The 18,091-nt window shown below is 40.3% G+C and overlaps 1 protein-coding gene across 1 annotated transcript in view; it reads left to right on the forward strand.

The window, feature by feature from the left end:
* The window catches only part of LOC111142203 (collagen type IV alpha 3 chain), a 128,153-nt gene that overhangs the window by 61,698 nt on the left and 48,364 nt on the right, over positions 1-18,091 (forward strand). The window contains exons 3-16 of the mRNA XM_022495232.1: positions 1,785-1,874; positions 4,897-4,941; positions 5,596-5,640; positions 6,441-6,503; positions 7,395-7,448; positions 8,645-8,671; positions 9,213-9,287; positions 11,417-11,479; positions 11,605-11,640; positions 13,532-13,573; positions 13,789-13,866; positions 15,795-15,857; positions 16,446-16,505; positions 17,736-17,780. Of these exons, the coding sequence (XP_022350940.1) occupies positions 1,785-1,874; positions 4,897-4,941; positions 5,596-5,640; positions 6,441-6,503; positions 7,395-7,448; positions 8,645-8,671; positions 9,213-9,287; positions 11,417-11,479; positions 11,605-11,640; positions 13,532-13,573; positions 13,789-13,866; positions 15,795-15,857; positions 16,446-16,505; positions 17,736-17,780 (786 nt within the window). The remainder of the gene's footprint in view (positions 1-1,784; positions 1,875-4,896; positions 4,942-5,595; positions 5,641-6,440; positions 6,504-7,394; positions 7,449-8,644; positions 8,672-9,212; positions 9,288-11,416; positions 11,480-11,604; positions 11,641-13,531; positions 13,574-13,788; positions 13,867-15,794; positions 15,858-16,445; positions 16,506-17,735; positions 17,781-18,091) is intronic.

Raw genomic sequence — 18,091 nt, forward strand, 5'->3', positions numbered from 1 at the left:
TCCCCCGCTTTCTGAAAGCTCGCCTTGCGCCACTCCGCTTTTAGGAAAGACCCACACAGAAAGACCATTCGTTTTGGTAACCAAAAGAAATCCGAAGAGGATTTTGCTTCTTTGAAAAAAAAAAAAAAAAAAACATTACCACACTAACGTAGGTTTTTCATAAAAGCAAAGTGGTGTAATTCGAACTTTCGGAATGCGGGGATACTCTTTGCTTTACACCATTTCAAATTAGCAAAAGTTTCGTAGGAAGTCTGTGTCTTCAGATAGCGGGGCAAACCTGTAGCTCCATTGCAGAATTCAAGGAAAAAATAGAATGCCATGAAATCTCATTAGTCCGCTCCATTAACCTGCAATTTGTGATAATTAAGACAGAGGCAGAACTAAAGTTTTTTCTTTGTTTACCAAACCCTTTCCTCTGGGACACTAATGAATTGCTTAACAATACTGAAGGGGACTAAAAATATTTTTAGAATGTATTTTTAGCTCTTTAGATAAAATAATTTGCACATAATTTATGTACTAACTATAGTAACTGTTCTATTTATTTTCAATTATTCTATAATTAACACGAACTTTGATTTAAGTTTTTCCCTAAAGCTATGAATGTAATATACTCAAATGCATGTTGGAAAGCTGGGATTCCTTTTTGCTCTCAAGAATTTATCAAGTCCCTACTGTGTGCAAGATGCTATTCTAGAATGTGTGGAAGTGACTGAGTATTGACAGAGGACAAGCAAATACTTTTGTTTCTCCTTTTATGGGATGTGTATGCATATAACAATGTGAAATGGCTGACTTGGTCTCTTTCTCTTTTTTAAAATTTAATTTACCAATTGTGTAATTAAATTGACTGAATCAACCAGTGACATTTATAAAGAGTGATCCCAGGACCTATGTTCACCAGAAAATTATTTGTTGGCAGAACCATGTCACGCATGGGGCCTAAATTATTTTCACTCACTCGTTTCTAGGGACATTCTCATAATATCATCTCTTTCTAAAAAATTATTTAGCTCACCCTTTTGGTAATGTCACTCTTGATATCTCCTGCTTCTCCTACACAAAGAGCAGATTGGATTACTAATTCCTGTGTAATCAAGAAAGGGCTAAAGCTGATAGCCTGCTTGTTGTTCTTTTCAAGCTACAGGGCAATTATGCACACTCCCCAAACACATTCTTGTGTGTTAGCCTCATTCTCTCTCCATTCCCAAGCAAGCACACTGAACCAATCTCGGCTTTCTCACTGGGCTTTCCCTTCCTACTTCTTTTTTTTTTTTTTTTTAAGATTTTATTTATTTATTTGACAGACAGAGATCACAAGTAGGCAGAGAGGCAGGCAGAGAGAGAGAGAGAGAGAGAGGAGGAAGCAGGCGCCCTGCTGAGCAGAGAGCCCGATATGGGGCTCGATCCCAGGACTCTGGGATCATGACCTGAGCCGAAGGCAGAGGCTTTAACCCACCCAGCCACCCAGGCACCCATTCCCTTCCTACTTCTTGATGAACTCTCTGAATCTCTGCTCTTTGTAGCGCCACAGTTTGGGGAAAAGTAGTTCCTACAACACCAAAGGCATATACTTTCAAGCTTATCAACAAATACTAAAAGCAGGTAGCTTTCCATTTACTGTTAATACTTACTGCTGAGTGCCAATTTTGTTGATCCAAGGGGGAAAAATATGTCAGATGTTCTCATTAAGTTGTAAAGAAAAGAAAGCAATAGTTGTTGGTATGTTTATTGCTAGACAATGCTATTCTGTGTGTTTCTTATCCTGTGTTGGTTTTTAATAGGGGGAGAAAGGCTTTCCTGGACCCGCTGGTTCTCCTGGCCAGAAGGGATTCCCAGGTCCCGAAGGCTTGCCTGGACCACAGGGACCCAAGGTATGTCAGTTCATAAGCTTAGAATATCCCCAATTCACCTAACCTTCTTTATGCCTACCCCTGGGCTGCTGGGAACCAGAGAGAATTCCATATCTAAGCCAACTGGTGAGTGCCATGGCAAACTTCTGCTCTCCAGGCTTAGCCTGGTCCTCAGAACAGCATCTATCCCAAGAGATTCAAATGCTCAGCACCTTGACGTTCCCTACTCAACTTCCTCCTCCTCCCTGATCCACACAGCTTCTATACCTGCCTATTTTCTTTCGTCTTGCATAAAAGGGTGAGTTCTTTTGGCTTTCCATTCAGGACCTGTTCTTCCCCCTGTCCCCTGATCCTGGGACTCCCACAAGAACCATGCCTCTTGGCCCCTCCTTTCTTTTTGATGTTAGCTTTTCTCTTTCAATCCTCAAGTATGTAAATGGCCCCCATACTAATGAAATATAAAATTTCATCTAGATCTTTCAGGTCCTGTAAGCAAAGGATTGCTATCCTTTCCCTGTCTTTCCTTTCTCTGTCAAGATTTAAAAAACAAACAAAGTAACTAACCAGGCTAACTGTAGTTCATCTTCTGTTCGCTCCTTAGCTGCCATGATTTGCCTTTAGTCCCCCTGCCCTGAAAATGCTCCTGCAGAAATCACTCATGACTTTTGTGTCCTTATTTGTCCCAGGCCCTTCTGCTTTGTTTCAAACCATGTGGGTCACTCTCCTTGAAACACTTGTCTTTTTTTGTTTCTGGAATCATCCTTCCTCCGATTCTCTTCTTTTGTCACACCCTTCTTTTCTTTCATGGGTTCCTCTTTCTCAACTCATCACACATTTTTATCCTAAAGTCTGTGATACAACAAAGGGCTTTGTTCAAATAAATACCCTAGAGGATTTGCTAAAGAACTACATACCCACTAGATGTGCTGATGGCTCTTTCCTGCTGCGGACACTAGCTAGACTTAAGCCTGGGCTCTCACGCACTCATGTGGTCGTTCCCCTGACTGCAGGCCTCCAGCAAGCTATGAACTAATGAGTAAGCTATGAAAGATCATTGAAATTGATCCCCACAGAGTCTTTTTAAATTTCATCAATGTGTGGACTACTTGTTTGGTCATCAAAGGCAACAGTTACTGTGAATCTATTCCGTGTCAGGCATTGGGATGTTTGCTCTTGACTGTCTCTGAGCTACTCTTTCCATTGATCCCAGAAATCATGACTATGGTGACTCAGTCTCTGTTTTAGTGGCAAAATCAGAGTTCAGATCTGGTTTTAGATGATGCCAGAATCAAACTCCCATAACCAAAGAAACTAAATCCACACCTACAGTTTCTAACAAGCAAAATGTTGTTATTTTCCAGGAATTCTGCCATTCATGTCTCTCTGATTCATGTATCTGTTGTTTCTCCATTTCTCTTTCTTCTGACCCTAATTTTGGGGAAAAAATATCATTTAGACTCTGGACATTTAGTGTCTGAAATTGTATCCATTCAGTGACTGACCATCCCACTACCTTCCTCTAGGGCATGGCCTAGGCTGTTGCCCCATTTCACTAATAAAACGGATTTGCTGCTTCAACGCTGGACTTGGATCAACTCATGCCAACTCTTTCCTTTTTGTTTCGTTCTCTACCCCCACTCTGCTCGTTACACTGGCATTTCTAATCAATTAAAATAATCTTTGCAAACATACGACACAACAGTTTGGTTCGGTGATGTGGAGGTATTCCATAAAGTTAATCCAGAAAATCTGGGGGCCACGTTGCCATGGAATTTGGATATGACAGCGTACTTTATAGATGGACCCACAAAAGATAATTTGATCAAAGGCAGACAATTATTGCATGTTAAAACCTGACCAAAAAGATTTTTCAGCCTTAAAATCTTCCTCTCTTAATTTTAAATATTGTATGCTTGAAAAGAGTCACAATTCTGGGGTCTTGCACATGACACAAACAGCATCACGCAGAAACAGAGAACATGGGCATGCTCCCAGGCATTCCACCTCAGTCAGCAAAGACCAGCTGTGGCCTTGATCCTCCCATCTCAGAAGAGTCTGTAACAACCTTTTTGTCTGTAACAACCCTTTTCTCAAAAAAAAAAAAAAAAAGGCAAAAATACCAAAACATGTTAAAACTCCCAAGAATGATAAAAACGGCTTTTGGACAATGGAACTTCCCCACCAAGTGGCCTGGTTCAAAAAGTCTCCATTTAAGGTTATTCTGTAAGGAACAGGGCCTCTATGCCATATTCATCCTATGCCCAGAGCAAGTTTATCTCTGGTTCAGACCGTCCTTACTCGGCTGTTCCTTTATTCATGCCTGCCAGGCCCATTTTGCTAATAAAGTCTTTCTCATGCACAGGAATATTGGCTGGCATTCTCATCCCCATTATAACTGCAGCATCATCCTTATCAGACCTCAGCAGCTGTCTTGTTAATGCGGGGTTTGTACAGCAGTTCTTCTCAGACATTAATGGGGACAAGAGTCATATTCTAATCTGGTGAAAACGTAGATTGGGAATCAATGTGTGTGGGGGTGGGGGAGGCCTGGGAGCCTCCCAGGTGATGTTAGTCCTGCAGGACCCCGGACCCCACATTGGGTAGCAGGGCTTTGAATGAATTTCTGTTCGTCCTTTCTGATACATATTTTAGCTTTAGGGGCACCTGGGTGGCTTAGTGGGTTAAGCCTCTGCCTTTGGCTCAGGTCATGGTCTCAGGGTCCTGGGATCAAGCCCCGAATTGGGCTCTCTGCTTAGCAGGGAGCCTGCTCCCCGCCCCACCACCCCCCATCCGCCGCCAGCCTCTCTGCCTACTTTTGATCTCTCTCTCTCTCTCAATCTCTCTATCAAATAAATAAGCAAATAAGAATCTTTTAAAAACTATTTTAGCTTCAATTAAGCAAACAAGCAATTTCACTGTGTTAACACTGAAATAATCACAAGAGCAAGACAGTTTGGTGTGTGAATAGAATGGGAACTTTTAATTTATAGTGTCTTACTACCAAATAATTTCCAGTTCCTTTTCTTTTTTTTCTTGGATCTAGGGCTCACCAGGACTCCCAGGATTCACTGGTCCCAAAGGTTTGAGGGTTAGTAGTCCAACTGGTCCATCTGGATGGTTTGATGAAAATTCTTCTTCTTTAAAAAATAAGAACTCTGCACTGTAAAAGTTCTACAAATGTCACAAAGGAATACATTCTGTTTGATACACTGTATAGGTGAAGTTCAAGAACAGGTAAAAAGAAAGCAGTGATTACTGTGTTGGGGTGGGTATTAATGGTCTAGGAAAGGGTGTGAGAGGACCATGGAGGGGTGTGGAGATGTTCCCTTTCTGGATGGGATGGTGGTGGTGATACCAGTATGTACGTGCACTCATATGTAAACATTCCTCAAGCTCTTTGCAGAAGCTTGTGGCCATCTACTGTATACAAATTATGCCTCAAAAGTGCCCCGAAAGAAGGCAAAAACAATCTTAATCATCTCTTTTTAAATACTGCACTGTATGTTAACTAAAATTTAAATAAAAAAATTTTAAAAAGTAGTTTGATAAATGTAAGATTTTGAGAAGTTTGTCCAACCTTTTTTTGTTTTGTTTTGTTTTGTTTTGTTTTCAAATGGTGGTTAGCCATTCCTAATTGTCATTACAGGATGGTGTTATCATAATGGTAAATGCTTCTATTTTTATAGGCTCAAACACTTTTTAAGTGTTTCTCTTGCCACCTTCCCCTTTTCTACATCTTTAGGGAATAACAGGATTGCCGGGATTTTCAGGTCCTCCTGGACTTCCAGTAAGTAATGGGGAAAATGTGTAAATTTAAAAGAAATAAAAAGAAAGTTCACTTTAATAAAGAGGTTAAAGCAATAGCACAAGGAAATGGTTGCTATGATATGAGCTACATGATGAAAATGTCACAGTAGAGTCACATAACATATTAGAGTTTGGATTTGTAGAACACACAAGTCCAATTGGATTTCCTGAACAATCCAAGCAGAACAGAATGGAACAGAATGGAATGGGACAGGATGGGACTTGACCGTATGAGATGGGATAGAATGGGATGGGATGGGATGGGATGGGACGGGATGGAATGGACAGGACAGGACAGGACAGGATAGGTTAGATGGGATAGAATGGAATGGAGTGGAGTAGAGTAGAGAGGAATGGAATGAAGGAAGAGAAAAGAAGAGAAGAAAAGAGAAGAGATGAGATAGAATATAAACTCTGCTTAATAGTGTAGAACAATAAAATGTTGCCTTATGTATACATCCTTCTTCTTTTTCCTTTCCTTTCTTCCAGCTTAAAATAGCATATTAAGGACTTCATTTTATATAGAAAGGTCTTTTGTTTTATCTAAAATATATGTATCTCACTTGATAATTTTTGGTTTTGATTGGCCATTTTATTTGCTATACTTTTTACTTAAATCACCTAAAATAACTAAAGATACAATGGAACTATTTAATAGCCATTTGTATTTAAATAACTAAGTTGGACCACCTCTTCCCTCACCTTGGGTCCCTCACGATGGCCACTTGTTCCCGGGGCCCAGTGCTGATGTCACCTTTCTGAGACTTGCTCTGTTTTTAGGGCACCCCGGGCCATCCTGGGCCCTATGGACCTGCCGGTGTCCCAGGATGCAATGGTTCTAAGGTATGTACTTTTCACCCAGGAGATGGCTAGGAAACGTTCTGCAGATTGAATCAATCAAAAGGAAGGAGGAAAGAGAAGGCACAGATTTTCCTTGAGAGATTCTTTTAGCCAGAACCACTGGTATGTGTCTTCAGGACAGAAACATGCTGGTTTTCTTTCTTCTTGTGGCTTGGTTTTTTGGTTTTGAAGATGTTCTCTTGTGTTCTTGCACAAAGAGACACCTAGGGGCTCACCCAGTCACTTTCACCTGAGGTTGTGATTCTATCTAAATCAGAAATGAGGGGCGCCTGGGTGGCTCAGTGGGTTAAAGCCTCTGCCTTCGGCTCAGGTCATGGTCCCAGGGTCCTGGGATCGAGCCCCGCATCGGGCTCTCTGCTCCGCAGGGAGCCTGCTTCCTCCTCTCTCTCTCTCTCTGCCTGCCTCTCTGCCTACTTGTAATCTCTGTCTGTCAAATAAATAAATAAAATCTTTAAAAAAAATAAATCAGAAATGAAAGCTTGGAACGCAATATTGATCTTTGGAAAAGAGTGACTGAGCTTTCCAGCATTCACTCATGCCCTTTGTTCCATGACAGCACCCTCCTTTCACCCAGAATGGTGCCCATGAAAGAACTAATTACTCAAGTTTCAAGGAAACAGCAATTAAAAAGTTCTTGGCACAATTGGACTTTTGCCATTTATGCACAATTTGAGAAACAGTATATTCTAATCCTATTTTCAATTAAGATAATGGTTTTCTGGCCTTTAGCCTCATGACCCAGTAGCCATAAGGAATTTGGGTTACTTAGTCTAGATTTACCACTGCAGGGCTGGAAGAGAGAAACAGGGAAAATATCTCAATAGGCTGTTCTAGAACAACTGAAAAGAATAACAAGCTTTGTCTGCCTTCCAGGGTGAGCGAGGGTTTCCAGGCCTTCCAGGGACACCAGGGTACCCGGGGATCCCGGTAGGTGTCCATTTCTAACTCTATAAAGTGAAATACAAGTCATTTACTCCAGAATGGCCGTGTGCCGAAATCCATCATGACTTTGTGGAAGTCAGGGGCAGCCAGTAGTAGATATTAAACTCATTGGTGGGGGAATGAATGAATGATTAAATGCCTTCTGAGTTCAGGTTTGTGTTTTGAGGCTTTATTTTGCTTTTGAGACATCCAAGCAGAGATGAGGGATAGGCAGCTGGATTCAGTTAGAAGAGAGGCCCTGGATGGTGGCGACACAATGAGCAAGAGAAAGAGGGGAAAAGAACCTCAGAACAGACTTAGAAAGCCCAGCATGGGAGGTCTGGGTCGAGGGGAATAAGTCTGTAAAGAGGAGGACCCTACTGGTAGAAAGAAGACCAAGAATATCGTGGAAGCCCAGGGAAGATGTGTTTCAGTAGAGGGGAGTGGCTGACAGCTGCCTAATGCTGCTGAGATGTCCAGTAAGATCTGAGGTCTTGTCATTGATTCTAGCAATGTCACTGTCATTGCAGACCTTAGCAAATGGTATTTCCAGCGTGGATGGAAGCAGGAGTAAGGAATGAACAGAATGGGAAGATTGCAGATGGCATGAAGGAGAGACTGGTGGGGGGAGATTTTGTCTGTTTAAATGAAAGAAACTCAAGCATGTTTAAAAAGCAGTGGGAATATATATGCGATGGAATACTACTCAGCCATCAAAAAATGAAATCTTGCCATTTGCAGTGATATGGTTGGAACTAGAGGGTATTATGCTAAGCGAAATAAGTCAATTAGAGAAAGATTTATCATATGGTCTCACTAATATGTGGAGTTTAAGAAGCAAAACAGAGGAGCATAGGAGAAGGCAAGGAAAAATAAAACAAGATGAAATCAGAGAGGGAGACAAACTGCAAGAGACGGTTGAATCGTAGGTAACAAACAGGGTTGCTGGAAGAGAGGGGGTGAGGGGATGGGGTCACTGGGTGATGAATATTAAGGAGGGACCATGATATAATGAGCACTGGGGGTTATATAAGGCTGATGAATCACTGACCTCTACCTCTGAAAGTAATGATACATTATGTGTTAATTAATTGAATTTAAATTTAAAAAATCTAAAAACAATGAAGTAGACAGTGGGAGAGGGAGCAGAATAGCAGCAAGGACAAAGCAGTGATGTTATGTATTTGGTTTCCTTTTTTTAGGGTGCTATTGGTTTGAAAGGAGAAAAGGTAAGTCAAGTGTGGCATATTATTATCTCTAAGTGTACATAAGAAAGGACTGCTATTAAATAATGAGATGTAAATAATTACAAATCAGGTTTCACAATTAATTCAGAAACCAACTAAAAATTGGATACGATACTTATTCCTATCCAGCAACTTCTTTTAGCTCTTGTCATACATATCTCTTAAGGGATACAATGTTTATAAAATTCTTTAAGGGAATAGAGTCTAGGAGAAGAGAATTCACCTCAGCCTGAGCGCCCCACCTTCTAGATCAGGAGTTGCCACTAATTTTGGTATCTTGAGAAATGTTTCTCATCCTTGTGTCTTTCTTCCTTCTGTAGTAAATTGTCAATTTTAGGATACAGGAAAATCTTTTATTTCTTCAAAATGGAGTAACTACATAATCCTAAATCATTTCTCTAAGGATATATCCTGAAAAGCACTTCTGTCCTTGAGGTAGTAGGAGTTTGAAGAAGCATTTAAAGGAGTTTTGAAAATATGTTTATGTTCATGATTATGTTTAATGAAGTTCTTCATTTTCAAGGGTGCCCCTGCTGCAGAAGATATAGAACTTGATGGAAGAGGTGACCCTGGGTTGCCAGGAGTTCCGGGATTCCAGGTATCACCTGTTAGAGAAGGTCTCATTATTCTCAGTCCTCTAGCTCTGGCTCTCGGTCCCTGTCTGTCTGTCTGTCCTTCTCCTTTTTCTCTTCTCTCTGTATCTCAGCGACTCTGTATTTGTCTGTCTCTCCTTCTCTATTTTCCCCTAAATCTCTTTCTCACTGTCTCAGGAACATTTTTATGGTTTGTTTTCTGTTTTCTTTTTTGTTTTGTTTTCTTTTTTTATTGAGGTATAATTGACATATGACATTATATTAGTTTCAGAGGTGCAGGGTAATGATTAGATGTTAGCACATATTGTGGAACGACCCCATGATAAGTCTAGTTAATCTCCATCACCACAGTGATGAATACTCTTTTTTTCTTGTGATGAGAACTTTACTTTCTTAGCAACTTTCAAATCTGGAGTACAGTGTTGTTACCTACAGTCACTATGCTGTACCTTATATCCCCGAGACTTATTTATTTCTAACAGGAGGTTTCTATCTTTGACCCCCTTCACCCATTTCACCATCCCCCATCCCCACCCCTGACAAACACAAGAACATGTGAAATAGACATTCATATTTCTTCTGTTGACATATTGACTTCATTTCATTCTAAAACATTCACCTCATACGAAACTCCATGAAACTAATATAAAAGGATGATATTGTGCCTAAGTCTTTTAATCTCTGCTTAAATCTCAATTACCCAGGCTTTCCTAAACCTAAGGAGGAATCTTCAAGGAATAGTTATGCTCCACTTATTCCGTATTTGTTGAAATCAAGGATAGGTTTGTACCATACATGGAATATCATTTAAAACTATAATGTTAAATAACAGCCCTATTTCCAAGTTTGCATGACAGTAAGTAACTGGAATTTATTTAAATGCATCTTCTCCTGTTGAAAGGTTTACTTTCTGATCTAGATGTATGTAGATCTGAGCGTGATCCCTAATGGATAAGAAGAGACACGGTTATTTGGGGACTGTGTATGCTTTACTTTGAGATTCAAAGGGTCTCTTGATAGACCTAAGGCATAGGGAGTAACTTCCAGGTTAATTAAACAGAAATATTTTAACCTAGTTCAGAGGTGTATGTGGAAATTTCTGGAAATGTGTCTAAGTGAGCCACAGAGTTTGAGTTTAGGGTATTGAACCCCCTGATGGCGAGCCATGCCAACTGACAGTGAACCACAAAATGGAACAATGATGCAGTTAGGAGCCTTTACTGAGGAAAGATGCAGAAATGATAGGACTTGATTTTTCTTGCTTAGGAAACATTTACGGGGTGGGATGCTGAAGGAAAGGGATCCAGTAAGAAGAGATAGCAGCGATCTGGGACACTGATGTGTCCCTTAGATGTGCATGGAGTGTTGGCTAGGTATGGCAGCATACTGCTGATGAAGACAGAGCAGGGTAACTGTCATCTATACAAGAAGTATTTATTACATCCCGATTATGTGTCAGCAGCTGCTCTAGGCTCTAGAGATAGCATGGTGCACAAATTAGCCAAAAAAGAATTAAAAAAAAAAAATTCTTGCCCTCATGAAGCTGACATTCTAGTAGTGGAAACCAGAAAAGATGTAAATTAGTAAATTAGTAATGTGCATGGTGTGTTAAATCGCAGGAAATGCCAAGGTGGTAAATAATGCAGGGGCAGGAGAGAGGAAGTGTCCAGGTTGGAAGAAGGGCTGTGGCTTTAGATTGGATGGACGGGGAAAGGATGACATTTGAGTGAAAATAAGAAAAGGGAGAGGATATGAGTCCTAAAGATGTCTGGGGAAAGTGGACTGTAGGCAGAAGGAGAGCAGGCAGAGGGCCCTACCTGAGGAGCTTGCTTGGCTGAGGGAGACAGTGAGGCAGAAAGAGAGATAGACAGAAAAGCAAAATTTTAAAAATTTTTAAAAAGTTCTAAAATAATTCTGGAAATGTTCCCATCAGCATGTTCCTGGCATCTTATTATACATGGCAACATGCTTTTAGGCACGTTTTTCTTTACTTTTTTTGTAATTAACTGCAGCCATAAATGAGAGGCATCGTGTTCCCCAGATTTCACTAAAATATTTTAATGGATTTAATTAATGGACATTGCTCTTAGATGAGAAATAAATTCAAGCTTAACTCTATTCTTTTAATTTACAGGGTTTGCCAGGCCTTCCAGGCTTTCCGGGACCTGTTGGTCCACCTGGCCCTCCAGGATTCTTAGTGAGTATGAAATCATCACTACTCTAGACCCTGTAACCTAATAAACTCATTATAGTGAAAACTTTACACAGAGTTTTCATCTTGGCACATTGTTTGCTGTAATTTTAACTTGTGCATTTTTCTAGGGCTTTCCAGGACCCATGGGACCTCCAGGACCTAAGGTAGATTATGGTTCATATATTACAACAGCCAGAACACCGAAAATGAGCTAAAAGACAAACCTGGTCTGATTGGACATGTGGTTACATCCTGTTTCTTCTCTAGAAGCCACAGGATCCCTGGCAGGGAAGGGAACAGGACAAGCAGCTCTGTACCCTTCACTCTCTTCTCCCTGGATTTAGTAACTTGATCCTAGATAATTCAGTTATAAGGAGCTCCCTATCAGGATAGGGCAAGTCCATAGATTTCCCATTTCCGATAATCCTACCGATCACCCAACACTTTATCCTATAAACTTTTGTAGTGGACTGTTTCCCAACGCCAACCTGATCTTAATGCTAGTAAACGAAGGGTGAATATTCATGTACTCATTAAGCAGGGTCCTGCATGTCTTTCTCATAAAGACCAATTGCTAGTGTTGGCGAGGAAAAACTTTTTCTCTATCCTCTTAGGTCCTGAGTGGGGACATGCAAATGGAATTGAAAAAGACCTATTAACAGAAGAAGAAGGTTTATTTCATATGCATGTGGGGGCCTCACAGAAATGAAATAAAAACCCCAAAGAGGCCGTCAGGTCCAGAGGCTTGTGTACCATATTAACAAAGGATGATAAAAATTTGTGGAGGAGTGACAAGACAAAGAAAAAGGGTTTCGAGCTGGTAGGGGCAGTAAATTGCAGGAAGGTAAATATATGGGGGAAACTAATGGGAGATGAGGGCTATTTCAGTAAGATTTGTTGAAGATTTCAGTCAGTGTTGGCTCCAATGGTAAGAGTTGTCTCCTCTTCCTGGGATAGAAGAAGAGCCGGGGGACATCTTCCCCAATCCCTGGGGAAGATGTCCCCAAACCCTGCCCTTGGGCAAATGGAGGAGGGTGGAGAACCTTTTCTCCATTTGCTGTTACTCAGTTGTCTTGAGCTCAAAATAATTCTTATGCCAAAGTGATATATTTTGGAGTGGCTTATTCTGAGCCCCTCCATTAACTAGGTAGGAAAGTGTTGAGTGAGGCTGAGCCCCCCAGGAAATTAGTCCTCACGCAGTAGTAGTTCTTGCTCACTACAGCTAGACTTGGTGTGCAGGGAACTTGCCAAGGTGTTTCCACAATTCTTATATCATTATTTGAGTGGACGACTAGACTGTAAATGACAGAGCTGAGATTTAAAGTGTTTTGATTCCTTATCTTGAGCTTTTTTCCTGTAGCTTGTGGGCTAATAGGGGAAAGATCTATATACTCAAGAGCAGAAAAGCCCGGAGGCACTTGTGATGAGCACGGGATGTAGTATGGAAGTGATGAATCATTGACCTCTACTCCAGAAACCAGTGTTGCACTGTATGGTAACTAACAAGATTTAAATAAATAGTTAAAAAAAATAGCAAGGAGACATTGGTTGAAATGATAGATTAGCCATTGTTACAGCGAGACAGACTATTCACATTAGATTAGCTCAATTCACTAAATGACTAGTGAAGGGAGATAGCCTCAAATGTTTTCTTAGCCTCCTTCAACTTTTGAATTTCAGAATCCAGAAGTTCAGTCATCCTTCCCTCTTATCTTTAAGATGAGAAAACTAGGGCATCAGAAAGTTAGATAACCAGTCAGTGTCTGAGCCAGGAAAACGTTCTCCAAGCTGGTTTCTCTTCCCCATCCCACCCCACGTCATGTCCTCCTTCGCCTTGTGAAGTCAATCCCTTAAGCCCTCTGCAGTTTGTGATCTCCACTTTTGAAAGAAACATATTGCCTCTCTCCTCCAAGAAATAGGTAAAGTAATTTTTGTAACACTGACATCACCATTAAAATACAAACGTTCCATTACAAACATTGGAAGGAACATCAGTGGGTTTAGACTCCTCATATCCATTTTTTAAAAATAATTTAATGTTTTCTTTTCTTACAGGGTCTCATGGGCGATAATGTGATAGGACAAAAAGGAGAGCAGGTAATTCAAATATTGTGGTTTATTTATGGGCAAGACATTTTAAATTTCATAGCAATCATCCTGCACGTCTTAGTCTGTAAGTGACGCTGGAACAAACGTGTTTGCTTTGTCATTTGCGATATCTTCTTACCTAAGAACTAAAGGGGAAAATCTAGCTCTCCAAAAACCGAGGTGATGTTGTTTGGTTTCGCGTTCCTGAGTGTGTTTGTTTTTAGGGTGTAAAAGGATTAACAGGACCCCCTGGACCACCAGGAACAGTTATTGTGACACTAACCGGCCCAGATAACAGAACGGTAACTCTTCCATTTTATTACACAGGTTGTGTGTTCTCACTTCCGGGGGGAGGTCCCCATGATCCCTTACCTCCTTTTTTTTTTTTTTTAAGATTTTATTTATTTATTTATTTGACAGAGAGAGAGAGATCACGAGTAGGCAGAGAGGCAGGCAGAGAGAGAGGGGGAAGCAGGCTCCCCGCTCAGCAGAGAGCCGGTTGCGGGGCTCCATCCCAGAACCCTGAGATCATGAACTGAGCTGAAGGCAGAGGCTTAACCCACTGAGCCACCCAGGTGCCCCTCCCTTACCTCTTTTATAAGTTTTGCCCTCTGAGCCCTCTCAGCCAGCCTCAGCCTCTGGATTTTATTTTTTCTCCATCTTTTACTTGAGAACCAGAAAACATAAGACAGAGATCTGAGGCAAGATTAGACGCTAGCAACTTCCACGATTCTAGAAGGTAGAGCCTGGATCTAATTTTGCTCACCTTTTATCCTCACCACCCCCACATTGTTCCTAACTCAGATGGGGATTCGGTGAGTATTTTTGAATAAATGATAACAAAATAGGTGTATGGCTCTGATCCAGCCAGACAGTAATGACCTAAAGATATTAGTGGAATAGTGTGAAAATCAAACGGGACATTTTTACCTGCCATTATGTCCCCAAGGGCAATGTGGCCTGCATTCCTCTCCAAGGACATTGTGATCCTGTTTTTCAAAATGAACATTTGCTTTTTTGCTCCTACTCTGGGGTAGCTAGAAGGACCAGGGTATAGAACTGAATGAATGCTCAGAAAAAGTGAATCATAATATAATACCCCAAACCTAGACACAAGGTTGATCCTGAATGTCTAGGAGAAGAGGGGATGGGAAGTAAGGGGTTAACTAACATTTTTCCTGTGGATTAACTAAGAAATAAACATAAACCTTCCTCTTTAAACTTCTGATTTTTTTAATAATAGCTAGATTAAAATATAATTCCCATACCATGTAATTCACTGTTTTAAAAAATAAAATTCATGGGTTTTAGTTATAATTAATTTTTACAACATAATTCAGATATAATTTATATACCGCAAAGCTCACTTATTTGTTGCATATTTCAGTGCTTTCAGTGTATTCATGGGGTTGTATAACTATTACCACATGCAATTTTAGAACATTTTCATCTCCTAAAATATAAACCCCTCTAGCCCTTACTCTCCAATACAATTAATTTTTAATGGTAAAAATTATCAAAACAAAACTGAGAAGAGTTAAAACAAAACATGGTGAAATTTGATATGACCAAAATAATAACTCTCATTGAAGATTGGAAAAAATTGACCTAAGGAGAAAAGCTAAACTTCTCAGAGGTAATCAACAACAACAACAAAAAAATTAAAGAAGTCTAAAATTTCATTGGCCAGAAATGGAAAGAAAAAAAAATCTTATCTTGATGAAAATCTAGATCTGGAAGATTTGACCCAGGGGACAATTTTTGAGTTTGAAAAAAATGATGCTCCAAGAGGAGACTCACACTGGGGAAAATACAGTCAATGAAATGTGATAAGAACACAAACAAACCTGACTAAAGCAATCAAATCCTCGTAACACATGCTCAGAAACTAATTGATCCCAGTGAAAATAATTTCTGTATATTAAAAATGAAAATAAGATACGTTGGGAATGACTTGAATGAGCTTATTGAAAACAGATTCAGGAATTAAGTTGGTTTAACATAGTTTGATCCAAAAGATGCTTTCTTTAAAACAACAAAAGTTTAAGTATGGTTTTAATGGGTTCACAAGTATAAAATTTGGAATATGAAAAATGATAGTCTGTCATGTTAACAGGAGGTTTGTAAGTAGTTTGTAGATACAGTTCGTTGAACAGAGAAAATTTTCAAGTAAAAGCGGAATTATTTTGTTTGATCTGTGTGTAATGACTTTAAATTGTTTTTGTGGCAGAACCTCAAAGGGGAGAAGGGAGACAAGGGAGCCATGGGGAAATCTGGACCTCCTGGACCCTCGGTAGGTTATTCAGAGTCATACTGTTTCTTTGAAACATGAAGTAGAGCCTTAGTGTGGATTTTGATGTATGACCTCCTTTTAAATCTTAATGCTAGTTAAAGCATGATGATATTTCAGCACAGACATCACAGAATATACTAGAATCATTTCATAGCCTCTTCTAGCCGAAATCCCTGCACGGTTGTATACCCATCTACTGTCTCCCATCTTACGATTTATTTTCAGCATCTGCTATTTTACCATCTGTTTTTATTTTTGTTTTTATTTTTTTATTGTCATTTCATTTTATTTTATTTTATTTTTCAGTGTTCCAAGATTCATTGTTTATGCACCATACCCAGTGCTCCATGCAACACGTGCCCTCCTTAGTACCCACCACCAGGCTCGCCCAACCCCCCTCCCCAACCCCCTTCCCTCCAAAACCCTCATTTTGCATCTGTTTTTAAATGAATGCTTATACATGAGATGACCCACCATTGGAACATTTTTAAAATATAACAGAATAATCAGAAGGAACGACTTAATGACAATCAAGGGTGAGTCAAAAAATCAATTCATAAAATTTGACATAACTCTTATTAATTACAGGGACCGCCTGGAGAATCTTATGGATCTCAAAAGGGTGCTCCTGGAGAACCTGGCCCGCAGGTAAATTTGGAAATTCAGTGTCATGTGCAACCTGTATCAGTCAATGCTCAGATCTCTTTAGGAGGCAAGTGTAAGATGCCCAATTCAAACTAGCTTAGATTTTTGTACGTTTTTTCAAAGATTTAGGACATGAAACCTATTTTTTCAAGTGTCTGAGGAGTTCAAGGCTCCAACAGCCTTTGAGGACTTCAGAGCCTGAAACAAGATGGGCAGTACTCTCCCTGTCGTTTCTCTTCCTCTGTGTATTGACCTCGTGGTCTTCTTTGACATCGATCTTCCACGTCGGCAGCAATGGGAAGAAATAGCAGGAAGTAGCAGCACACAGCTTCAGGTCAATGGCCTCCAAGAAGAAAGTGTGTCTCCCTGTATCCACTAATAACACCCCAAAGAATCGCTCTAATTGACCCAGAGTGCTCCTAGGTCTCACCCTGGAGAGGTGACTGTGGCCAGGAGAGAAAGTTTCCAGGATCGGCCAGACCAGAGTGGTGGGGCGTAATGTGACCCACAGTCCCATCAGACCCACACAGTGAGGGAAGGGCAGATCCCCAAAGAAGATGAGGCACACTGTGACGTGGGAGCTGGGGAGACAGAGGCAACCGGGGTCCACTCACACACCCAGCTCTATCTTAGAAAGATTTAAGCACATATATTGTCTAAAGTCTCTAAAGATTATACATTGAGAAAAATACTTTTTCCTAAGAAAAAGTGTTCAGTCAATATGATATTGAATCCTATCACAGAAGGTAGACTTTGTTAATAGTTCACCCAAAAGCACTGTCTGTTTGGGACACTGCCATACACCTTTACAAATGTGTTCAAATATCGGCACGTGGGCGGATCAGGGAATTGCCAATATTTCAAATAAATAATTTGACAGTGAACTCTTTCTAGGTCTTTTTGTCCATTTCTCTGCTTTTTCAATTTTTCTTCCAAGCTGGGATGGGCAGTATCAAACTCGTTTAAGCTCAGCTAATCTTAATTCCCAACCTTTCTTCCATTGGTCTTCCCTAATTTTCTATTCTGACTGGCTTCTGCCTTCCCCAGCAAGAGAAGGTCATGTGTGCTCTGTGATTAATGGTTTTTCCTTCTAACAGATGGGTGGGAAGTTTCAGTCACACTCTCTTGCCCGAGGTCAAGAGGAGATGATCATTTATTATTTACATTTTCCATATTTATTATAGTTATCCATATTTATTAAATTATGTGTTTTTGCTTTGTTTTTTGTTTTAGGGAAAACCCGGCAAAGATGGTGCCCCTGGTTTCCCCGGCACTGAGGTAAAGACATGTTTGGCCCATTGATGTTGTTGAAATGTCAGTCCCATTAGATAAAGAAGGATTTGGGGAATTACTAATACTTATTAAGTTAGCAAAAGCATATAGATTTTTAAACCTGTATTTGAGAATCGAAGTGTTACATCCTCACTGTAAAGAGAGATCATCAGAGCACACCTTATTTTTTCTTTTCAAAAAGGAGTTCCAGGGTGCCTGGGTGGCTTAGTCAGTTAAGCATCTGACTCTTGATTTTGGCTCAGGCCTTGATCTCAGGGTCATGGGATTGAGCCCCAAGTTGGGCTTCATGCTCAGTG

The sequence above is a fragment of the Enhydra lutris genome, unplaced genomic scaffold, assembly GCF_002288905.1.
Source record: "Enhydra lutris kenyoni isolate GAN:26980312 unplaced genomic scaffold, ASM228890v2 scaffoldscaffold1, whole genome shotgun sequence".
NCBI classification, from domain to species: Eukaryota; Metazoa; Chordata; class Mammalia; order Carnivora; family Mustelidae; genus Enhydra; species Enhydra lutris.